General features: G+C 35.3%; 1 protein-coding gene across 1 annotated transcript; it reads right to left on the reverse strand.

The window, feature by feature from the left end:
* Positions 1-3,353: 3,353 nt before the first annotated feature.
* On the reverse strand, positions 3,354-10,609 carry LOC124644022. The gene is made up of 2 exons (XM_047183198.1): positions 10,155-10,609; positions 3,354-3,746 (listed from the first exon to the last, which is right to left on the reverse strand). The coding sequence occupies exons 1-2, from the start codon at positions 10,463-10,465 to the stop codon at positions 3,380-3,382; spliced, it is 678 nt and encodes a 225-aa protein (XP_047039154.1). The 5' UTR covers positions 10,466-10,609; the 3' UTR covers positions 3,354-3,379.
* Between the last annotated feature and the right edge of the window lie 1,481 nt (positions 10,610-12,090).

Here is a 12,090-nt window from a genome sequence, read left to right on the forward strand (position 1 = left end):
AAAATCAGTACTGGCCGACTTCTCTATCAGATTAGACTTGGACAGCCTAGCCTGTTGTCTCCTCAGATTGTGGCAAGTGAAGAGCACATTCATAATGTTGTTTGCTGTATGTATTGATTTGAATAATCTTGCTGAGAATTGTCTTCTTTCTTCGGTAGTGCCTGTTGCGTTTTTGCTCACAATCATCAATGCCATCTTCTCATAAGATTTTATGATAAGCTTCAAGCATTTCACTTTTAGTGGCTTATTCAGCATTAGCTTAGGCCTCTTAGGGTCAGGGATTTCTAGGGTTGGATCGTCCGCATCTACTATTCTTTTTAAACTTCTTTTTGGTTGCTGGGGTTGTTCGTCCGACGTTGTTGCATCCATTTCGTCAACTGTTGAACCATATTTGAATCCTAAAGCATTAACTTCCCTGTCCCACATGTTTAAGGCTCCCTGTCTGATAATTATAGTTTCACCTTCATCCAAGGTCACCTTAAAATCAGTACTGGCCGACTTCTCTATCAGATTAGACTTGGACAGCCTAGCCTGTTGTCTCCTCAGATTGTGGCAAGTGAAGAGCACATTCATAATGTTGTTTGCTGTATGTATTGATTTGAATAATCTTGCTGAGAATTGTCTTCTTTCTTCGGTAGTGCCTGTTGCGTTTTTGCTCACAATCATCAATGCCATCTTCTCATAAGATTTTATGATAAGCTTCAAGCATTTCACTTTTAGTGGCTTATTCAGCATTAGCTTAGGCCTCTTAGGGTCAGGGATTTCTAGGGTTGGATCGTCCGCATCTACTATTCTTTTTAAACTTCTTTTTGGTTGCTGGGGTTGTTCGTCCGACGTTGTTGCATCCATTTCGTCAACTGTTGAACCATATTTGAATCCTAAAGCATTAACTTCCCTGTCCCACATGTTTAAGGCTCCCTGTCTGATAATTATAGTTTCACCTTCATCCAAGGTCACCTTAAAATCAGTACTGGCCGACTTCTCTATCAGATTAGACTTGGACAGCCTAGCCTGTTGTCTCCTCAGATTGTGGCAAGTGAAGAGCACATTCATAATGTTGTTTGCTGTATGTATTGATTTGAATAATCTTGCTGAGAATTGTCTTCTTTCTTCGGTAGTGCCTGTTGCGTTTTTGCTCACAATCATCAATGCCATCTTCTCATAAGATTTTATGATAAGCTTCAAGCATTTCACTTTTGCTTATTCAGCATTAGCTTAGGCCTCTTAGGGTCAGGGATTTCTAGGGTTGGATCGTCCGCATCTACTATTCTTTTTAAACTTCTTTTTGGTTGCTGGGGTTGTTCGTCCGACGTTGTTGCATCCATTTCCTGATCTTCGTCTCTAGGGATACCACGCTCGATTGGGTCACTCATCTTGGACTCCTATTGCTTCCTATTTCACTCCTGTTTTCTTTGTAAATTCAACGATTTTATTTTAAAGGGTCTGTTGTTACTATATTGGGCCTACAAGAAGGTAGGGGAAAGGGGGGTAGCCCCGGCCGGTGGGTAGCCTCGGCCATAGTAAATATAAGTATTTCGCGCGGCGTGACTTTGAAGTTCGTGTGATCTCCATGTGCGTTTAAGAGTAATTCGTCAAAAAAACCAAATCGACAGCAATATCATTGCGGTTTTTGTAACAAGTGGTTGAATGTTTGTGTATCTGTACATTTTCAACTAAACTGCTCAGCATTGGATCGTCAGGGTTTAAAGAACATGATACGACATTTTCTATTGCTGCCATGCCTTCCGCAGTAGAGAAATCTGGATCCCCTTCACACCACAACAGCATATGAAGATGCGGACTGCCCCTGTTCTGAAATTCAATGCGGTACCAGTAGTCCTGAACAGGTCCCCCCAAGCAGGTATTATTTCTTAAATAACGCAGTAGAGCATTTACTCTTACACTAAACTGCCGTGCCACCACTACTGGATACTTTTGCACCAAAAATAGGCGTTCTGGAAATGAAACTCTCAGAGTCATGCAAAGCCCCACCGTCAGCAATAAGTAACACTTTGATCATGTCTGGCCAATTCAAACCATTACAAGAGAATGTCATAAACCAAGGAGCTCCAAGGGACATAACCATAGCAATTAACTCTGAGCAACACCGCCTCCAATAGGCAGTGGAACTACTTATGTTTCTCATCGTTAAATGCATGTTCTCTACTAATCCTTGAGGTGTTCTTTCCCCGTACCCTTGTCGCATTCTACAAGATACAGAAACGCTGGATTTGGCACGAAAGTATTCTACAACAGACAACGCAAAAAAAAGATAGTCGTTTCTTTGGAATCGTTTTTCCGAACTCATTATTCTTGCTTGGAAGTAATCCAAAGGTGTAATGGGAACATCTTTGTCTTCTCCAAAGCCGTTCTTTTCATCAGGAAACAAGAAATACCAACCCAATTCCTCTTCGCTCCCGCTCTAAATTTAGAGGAGGAACGGTTTTGCGGGTGATTTCTGCCAATCTCACTTCAGTCCCAATATCATGTTCATTAACAGAAATCACGTTACTTAAAGGGACCCCTTCATCAATAGTATGAAGCATACTAGAAGTATACACATAACGGGTCTCTGTGTTGTTGGTTTCGCTGTGACCTTGAGGTAAGATAGTGTTTAGACTTGGATAACTAGACAGCGGCATATTCTCTTGGAAAGTTTGGTCCGAGCCCTCAGTAATTGGCTGTTTGATTGGTTGATTTTCCAACAGTTCTTTTAACCAAAGCAGGATATGTGCGTGAGGTAAACCGCGTTTTTGCCATTCAATACTATACATATAACACAATATTTCTCCAAAAATGTCATCTTTGGTGGGTAGATCTATCATTAATTTTAATTTCAAATGAAAAACTCTTGCGATGATATCATGGCGGTCATGCGGTGCCTGACCCTCAAGAAGCTCCCGAGTGATTTCATCCCACTTAGGATTGGTAGTTACTTACGTTACATAATTGTAGCGTCTGATGTTGTGGCCATCAGTGGCCACCAGTAAAAAGGGTTTTACAAGATTTGCAAGCTTGTGTAAGCTATATGATTTTTTTTTGGAACAGATAGTTAGATGATTTCTGTAAATATATGTATGTCCCATCGCAAATAATTATGGGGTTATTTTCTGCTGTTCCAAAAAGACCCTGTGGGATTAAAAGGTTTCTACTGGACAGGCTTGTTCGAGGAATATGATTTACACCTAAATGTATAGGTAAATAATATTCGTTCAAGCAGTGACGTGCCTTTTTCATGTAACTGCATGCTACCGATTTATTCCCAGTTCTTATTTTCATGAGGTACAATCCTAAAGCTGTTTTAGGTTTTTTACATATATTTGACAATTCACTTGTAATACAGCCTGTCCAATAACGACAAATATGGTTGTTCATATTTTCAACCAATAATTTTTACTGTTTTTTTTCTTAATAAATCTAGCATTTCTACTATATGAGTTTGAGCAAGCTGCGTTGTAAACTGATATTCAGTCAACAGTTCCCAATTATATACACTTGCATGTTCTTCCCATACTCGGGCATTAGGTGAGACATACAATTTGTAGTCCATTAATATTTGTTGCTTAATGTAAATAGGAACTCTTAGACGTTCCGAGTTTGTACAATCGGGAACAAAACAAAGGTTAGATGAATTTGGAGTTCGATTGTAACCTGCTAGATCAACAAACAGTGCATTGGTTTGCTCTGTTTGAAGTTTCTGGCTGGTACTCTCCATCCTAATAATAGTGTCCTGGGCCTCACTGAACCTGGGCATTTTCAATTTAAATGGCGCAAGCTGTTTTCGTGTTGTCCCATGAAAACAAATAATGATAGTTGAACATATTTTGAAAACTATCGGAAAAGCTTTGTAATAAACACAATTAGAATTCTTAATATATTCAATAAGATTTTTATTTATCAATAAATATAAGGTTTTATATTTTTTATATTAATTTGAAGTGAAGCAAAACCTTAATTTGAAGCTGTCCCAAGATCAGTTTTCCCGCATTTAATAGATATTAAAAAAATATATGTCCCACAATAAGTTTTGCGATGTTTTAATTCAATTGTGTTAAAGTTATCCTTACAAATAAACTAAGTATAAACAATAGCTATAATAGCAAAATAGTAAGATAATTGCATAAAATCGTTGTCCCATAATATAAACATTACAGGACAAGTCTAGATAGTAACGTTCTTTTCCTACCAATTCACCCATTTATCATTTATTTTTTATTTTAATGGCAACCTCAAGCCCAAAATCTACGGAACAAATGCCGCCATTTTAAATTTAGTCGCAATAAAGGTGAATTGGTGGCCGCACGTGTGCGTAACGAAAATTTTATCCAAAGAATTTGTCTCGGTAAGTAACGTGTTTTTACATAAAACTATTTATCTGGTTGTTAATTATTTTGGAGCAGTAATACCTTGAAGTTTAGTGAGGCCTTTTATGTACTATTTAGAAGCTTAAAAGTTATATTTTTTGAGTAATACACATTTGTTTTAAAAGTGAACTACTTGCGTAACGTCCTTTTCGTAACCGTTACTATTGGGTGGACAAAAACGTTACGAAAAGGACAAGTAAAGCTTACTGCACACTGTGAGTACCTAGAAGGTATAAAATTTTGAGTTTACAGGCCACCTGATTTTAAGTGATATTGTCTGTTCCTATTACCTGGTTACCCATACCTACTTTAAATGTTCATGTAGGTTGTGAGCGGTTCTCATTCACTGGTCTACAAGTTTTTTTCCATATAAACCAAGTAAAAATCCCATATAATTGGAAATACTCAATATATTTGGATAAAAACTTGTTAACTTCAAATCGCAATATCTCAGTGAAAAAAAATGATATTTGAGCAAACTCAACGCCATTTGAAAGAAAAAGACTTGTTCTCTGAGACCCCTGGAATACTTTTTCAGGTTAAATAAAAACTCGCCGGTTTACATAGGCATACATTAAAATGGTTAAAACAGTGTTTTACGCACTTTTAGGTCAGAATATCTCAAAATCCCGAGCTAACAGAACAATTCTGAAGCCAAATTTGGATTCAGCGCACTGAAAACTTCCTAAAAAGTGAAGTCTCATTTCTGTGGCTGGAAGTTGGTCTAATTTTGTTGACCAGGTCTTACGGCCGTTCCGAATAATCTATGTCCTATCTTTTGTCTTGCTTACTAAAGATAGAATTTTGTCAAAAGCTCCATATAAATAACTAGCCGTTTTCCCGCGGTTTCACCCGCGTCCCGTGGGAGCTACTGCCCGCACCGGGATAAAATATAGCCTATGTTACTCGCAGATAATGTAGCTTTCTAATGGTGAAAGAATATTTTTAAATCGGTCTAGTAGTTTTTGAGTTTATCCATTACAACCAAACAAACAAACAAAGTTTTCCTCTTTATAATATTAGTATAGATGTCAACAGATAGATAGAATATTGGGAATGGCCGTTAGTCCGCATGATTGTCGGTTATATTATAAATCGGTCAGATACAAAATACTCGATCATTACGTATTTCAGTGTAAAACTTAAACATACAAAATTTCAGTGATATAGCCATGAAATTTAGTAAGACAGATATATATATATATTGTAACATTTTAATATAGGTAAGTATTGATTTAGTTTAGTTTCATAGTATCTCAACAACATTTTTTTATAACTTTACAGGTCGTGGCGTAGATCACTTCCCAAAATGGTTATATTCTTTAACATAGATAAATTTTTGGAGAAGAAAGATTTACAGATATGTGTACAGAACAATTTTACCTGGCCCTGGGCGCAGACTCATTTTATACTATTAGAAACTTGTTATGGCTGTAAAAATAAAACTGAGGAGAATTTGCCACTACATTTTATATTGGCTATGACTAAAGAAGACGTTAAAATATTGTCAGCAGCTACTTTTTTTTGGTGTCAAACGTGCCATTTTTCTGTATATGATCACTTCCCGTCCGATGAATGTGATCATTGTAATGAATGATCCATATTAGTAACCTGTAAAATAGTCTACCCACTTACGAAACTTGAACTTAATCTAATTATTTTTAACTAAAAAACTTACTTTAATAATGGATGTACAAAATTTATGAACGAGTTATATAAAATCGTACAGTTCGTGAATGTCTCACAAAGTTAACCCACGTTTGTCATGATTGCATGATGATGAGAACCGCTCACGTGATGATGACAATACTTATCACACTATGTGTTCAAATTAGTTATATATTATTTTTAGGTAAACATGGCACTAACACCTGCTGAAAGAGCTCAAAGGTACCGAGACAAACTTAAAAACTTACCGGAGAAGGCCGCAGAAGTGAGAAAGAAACAATTAGCTCGACTAAAAGCCAAACGGATAAAAATATCTGAAATGACAGAAGAAGAAAAGACCAAATGCCGTAAACAGTGGAAAGAAAATAAAAGAAAGCAAAGAGCAAGGAAATCTAATAATGCAAACCGGTGTGAAGGAACTTTGAAAGACGAAGCCACAGTTTCGCAGAAAAAACAAAACACGGACAAGGATAAGCGGACTATAAGAAATCTTAAATCTCTTAAAAAAACCATCAAGCAAGGACTTAATAAAATTGCACAGCTGACTAAAATTACAGAAAAACAAAGAAAACAATATTATCGCCTACGATTATCTTCGTCAAAGATAATTGAAAGACAGAAAAAACTAATTGATAAATTTAAAGCCAGAGAAGAAGTTCTCGAAGCCACACTGCGCCGGACTTATAAAAATTGTGAGAAAAGAATAGAAAAACAAGTATTGAAAAGACTAATAAGAAACTCTAAATACGGAAATAAGACATATGTCGCCAAATTAATTGGCCTTCAAAGAACAGCTCGAAATAAACAGAAAAAAAATAGGGTAACGTGTTGCACAGAAATTGAAGAGTTTTGGTTAAGAGACGATGTCACCATAGCAACGGCAGGAAAAAAAGAATGCAGGTCTCGTGGTAACGAAAAACACCAAATAAGATACACAACCGATACATTACAAAATTTATTTAAAAAATATAAAGAACTAGGTGGTAAATACGGTATAACGTCGTTGTGGAAATACAAACCCTATTACGTCCTTTACCCGGGATTAAAATCAAGAAACACTTGTTTATGTATCAAACATGCGAATATTGAATTAAAATTCAAAGCTTTACAGCTATACGGACCATTAAAACAAATATCTTTGGAGGAAGTTTTGGATCAAGTTACTTGTAACCGTCAGTCATATTTTTGTGCGACAAATAGATGTACTCGGTGCAAAAATTACAAAATACAATATAATGACAGTGACAATGATGACCGTAAAAATGCCACCTGGTGGCAATGGGAACGTGTTGACCACGAATTTGTAAAGAAGGAAGGGAACGAATCCAAAATTATCAAGACAAAAAAGACAGTAAAGTCGTTAAAAACAACATCAATCGCTGAACTAAAATGTGCATTTGATTCCGATATTATTAAATTCAAAAAACATGTTTTTGTTATGAAGCATCAATACAAACAATATCAAATGATTATTAATAATTTAAGCGAGAAAGAAGCTGTGATTATTTGTGACTTCAGTGAAAACTATGATTGCAAAATGAGAGAAGAAGTTCAAGCTCTTCACTTTGGATCATCCAAAAACCAAGTGTCTCTACATACCGGGGCTATTTTTTGGAAAGACATTATGCAATCGTTTTGTACAATATCCGAAAATACAAGCCATAGACCAGAAAATATATGGACACATTTAAATCCCATCCTTCAGGAAATAAAAAAAATGACTCCTAATGTCAACATTTTACACTTTTTTTCCGATGGCCCCACCTCACAGTACCGTCAAAAGGGAAATTTTCACTTATTGAATATTCTTCCCAAAGAAATGGAGTTTGAATACTGCACCTGGTCGTTTTCAGAGAGTGGTCATGGCAAAAGTATTGCGGACGGCATAGGTGGAGCTGTCAAACGAACCTTGGACAGACACGTTTCATACGGAGTCGATGCAAAAGATGCAACACAAATATATTACATTTTAAGAGAACACTTTAAAACAACAAAAATGTATCTTGTAGATGACAGTCAAATTGAAAACTATATTTCCAAAATTCAAAACTTAAAAACCTTGTCTGGCACGTTAAACTTACATCAAGTAATTACAAGTGAAAAGAACGAGATTAAATATAGAGAATTGAGCTGTTTTTGTGGCGATGTTAAAGGAATGTGTTTGTGTCATTCCCCACAATCTCATCTACTGAAAATGACTGATCAATCATTTTCAGTAGATGAGATTGTGGGGAATGATCAATTTGTCAGTAATCATTTCCAAATTGATCAAAATTGTATTGTTGACGAAATCAGTGTTGAGGAGTCTATTGTGATACCCGTTGAAATGGCAAAATCCGGCAGTCCATCACCGCCTACTGAATATATAGATTTGACGTCCGGTACAGATAATTCATCATTTTTATGTCTCGAATCACTCAAGCCATTAAAAAAAAAATCCGATGAAAATAAATATAATGCTGAAACAAAAACCTCAATAAACGTCAAGCGAGTTCTGTGTTGTACTGCATGTCATACTACTGGACAATTGGCTAAGTGTATTATCTGCATGTTATGGTATTGTTCCTCATGTGCTGGTGGTCAGCTCCAAATTGACTTTATTTGTGATCCTTGTTTGTCGTTCAATTTTTAGCTTTATGTACCTACCATTTTTTTTTTATATCCCTCGTTGATTTGTGTAAAATAATATGTCGACGAATAAGGACTTACTCAGTAGTTGAAACTGAAAAATCTTCCACAAGATGTTTATTTTCGTTTCCTGAAAAAGAAGTTTGCTAGAAGATTGTTCCGTTATTATAAGTACTATATAGGACGTACCTAAGGGTTTACATCTTGTACAGTATTTATGAATTTGAAGCTGGCCACCAGCCTACGAGAATTGCTTTTCGTACATTGAAGTTCAGCTCCAAATTGACTTTTGATTTGTTTTTGTTTCTAGGTTTATGTTTTACACTAATTTTAATAAAGAAAATTGATAATTTAATGTTAAGGTAAGACTGAATGAAGGCTGATTAAACTAAGTAGGTTTTCAAATTATAATGCGAGGCATTTTTAGAGGTTTAATTTTTGTTTAATTCAGTTGTAAACAGCTGAATTTGATTAAAATTTTTTGATTTGTTTTAAAGTAAGATTTCGACCCTTTCCGGGCTACATTTTACAAGGTCGTTTAAAAGATCAAATAGCCCGAAAACCGGCGACGTTAATGTGAATTTTTAATTTAGTATAAAATTTTAGAATTTGAAGAAGGTCACCAGCGTATGAGCATTTCTTCTCATACATTGGTGTTCAACTCCAAATCGACCATAGTTGTAGTTCTTGTTTGTTAGTTTTATGTGCCGATCTGCTCAAACGGCAATAAAAAATATTAATTTGATATTAAAGTAAGACTGATTAAAATTAAGTAGGTTTTCAGAAACAAATTATAACCTGAGGCATTGGTAGAATATTTTTTATTTTTTAAACAGCTGATTTAGTAAAGAGTTTATCAGAAAAAAATGTTTTTTTTTTTTACTTTTGAATGGTATGCTGTGGACTACTCTTAACAATTCCAAATCGTAACACTTAATGTCTATTTAGTAACGGTCCCTAAATTTTTTTCTTGTTTTTCTTCACAGCAGTTGAATTATTACTAATTATGATGTAACTTATTATGTTTTTAATAAATAAAACATATTGCAAATAATTTCTTGTTAACATTTTATCATTAGCTCATCATTTAAATAATTAAAACTTAAAATGAAACCTAAGTTTGGATTCTTTTGTTACTTAATGGACATTTTTTTTTAATTTTTACAAAATGTGGTTATTTTAACACGATCAAAATTTTCTTTTTTAATCTATTGAACACGGGTAAAAATCACTAGTCTATTTTTCTCATGTCGTCTTGTCAGTTTAAGTTTTATCTAGTTTTATTTTTTGTGACTATTAGGACAAAATTTTCATTACTCTCCTTATAAAAATACGATTAACGTAATAATTATGTATTTAAACAAGAAACTTTTAGCTAATTTATGTAATTAATAACATTATCTATAAAGAATCATCAATTTCAAACCCGAAAAGAAACCTAAATTTTTAAAAGTGGTTTTCGAAACCTGCGCCGTTTATAGTGAATTTGCCCACCTACACTTCAGTTCAGCGTTGTGTTTGAGAGTTGTGTCAAACTCATCGCTGCACCGGTCAAACTGGTCAACAATGTGTTGGAGCTTATCCCGTTCTTCTGTGATGTTTACTAATTGACAGTGCAGTTCTGCCATCTCACTCTTTAGTTTACTATTATTGCTTAAAATATTAAGTACTTCCTTCTCATTGTCATCCTGTACCCTCTGTAGAACCCCACACAAATCCTTATATTTATTAAGTTCCACTAGTGTTTGTTCAAGTTTAGCTTCCTCCAAACGTGCAGTGGCTTTCCTGGTCATTATTCTTTCCATTTTGCACAGAAAAAAAACAATAACTCAGGTAGATGTTTATGAAAGTGTTTAAGTTTGTGTGAGAAACTATTTTCTAGGCACTATTTTGAGGATAATTATTCTCCCCAGTAATCACTGACGAAGATTTATAAGATAATTAAGTTGAAAAAAGATAGTACTTACAGGATTTCACGATGACAATGCACTTGAATTCAAAAACTTTCAAAGATCGTTATACCACAGTTATACCAAGTTTCGAACTTTGACAGGTCGAGATTTGGTTATATTTACACAGTAAAAACACAAAGTATATAAAAAAAATACCGTCCCAGCAATAAGAGTTTATTATTATTGCGAATTAATATTATAATTTATAAATTAACACTAAAATTATATTTAAATTAAATTAATTAATTGGGAGAAGTTTTGTTGACGTCTTGTCAACAGGGTTGCCACAGACTAAAAAACCATGTTTTACATTTATCTGACTTATGAAATCCTTATGCTTGGAAGCTGATAAAGGTTTATAGTTCGGCCGTTCAGAGAATGCGTTCCTGACACCTGTCAGTTAGTCACGACTAGTGATGGGCACAACATAACACTGAGTTCGTTACCGTTCCTCCAAAATGAACCGCCAAATTATTTTAAGATTATTTTCGTTTTAAATTGGCGGAATCATTTAAATTTTTATTTTAGTTATTTAAGTGGAAACCAAAAAAAGGTAATATTCATATAATAAAATTGTTTTATTTATTCTTTGTTACAAAGTTACAATTTCTATGCAATAAAGTAAGTACATTGAATTGAATGTGCGTACAGAATATTAATCAGACTCCGATTCGCTTGAGGAGGTGGTGTTTTCATCATCATCTTCCCCTACATGTATAATTATATTATTATCAATAACAGAATCAATCCTGATATCTCGGTCAAAATGTTCCAAAATCAGGTTTTTAGTCTTCTCAACAACCCTTGCCCAGTCATCTCTTGTGACTTCCCCGCAGGCTTCTTTTAATAGGGTCATCATCTTTTTCGTGCTGAATGGCGGGGAAGTATTGTGGCGGGCGGCGTAACCTTTTATTTGAGCCCAGATTAGCTTGATCGCGTTATATTGGCAATGATACGGTGGAATTCTTAGAACGCGATGACCGTACTCCAGAGCCAGTTCATCGATTTCGTATCGCACATTTGCCGCTTTATTTTCTTTAACTAATTTAATTAGCTCTGCTTTTAGCATCTGCATATTTGCGTCAATGCCTTTTGCTTGTAACCAAGCCACCATTTCTTCTTTTTTATTAGCTTGGGTAGGGGGTTTCTGTATTTGAACCGAGTGATAGGAGGCATTATCCATGAATATTACAGAAGGCTCTGCTAGGCTGGGCAAAAGCACGTTCTGGAACCACTCTTTAAATGTAGTGGCATTCATTTCCTCGTGGTAGTCATTTGTGGTTTTTGATTGAAATGCCAGTAACGCGTTCTCCACAAAGCCGTATTTTGCAGAACCTGCGTGGCATATTATCAGACGGGCCCCCTTACCCATTGGTACTTTTGACGTTGACGCTTGTGTATCATCCGTCCAGGAACGGGAAACCGTGTGATTGGCGTTTAGCCATGTCTCGTCAATGAACACGACATTATCCCAGTTA

The sequence above is a fragment of the Helicoverpa zea genome, chromosome 29, assembly GCF_022581195.2.
Source record: "Helicoverpa zea isolate HzStark_Cry1AcR chromosome 29, ilHelZeax1.1, whole genome shotgun sequence".
Taxonomy (NCBI): Eukaryota; Metazoa; Arthropoda; class Insecta; order Lepidoptera; family Noctuidae; genus Helicoverpa; species Helicoverpa zea.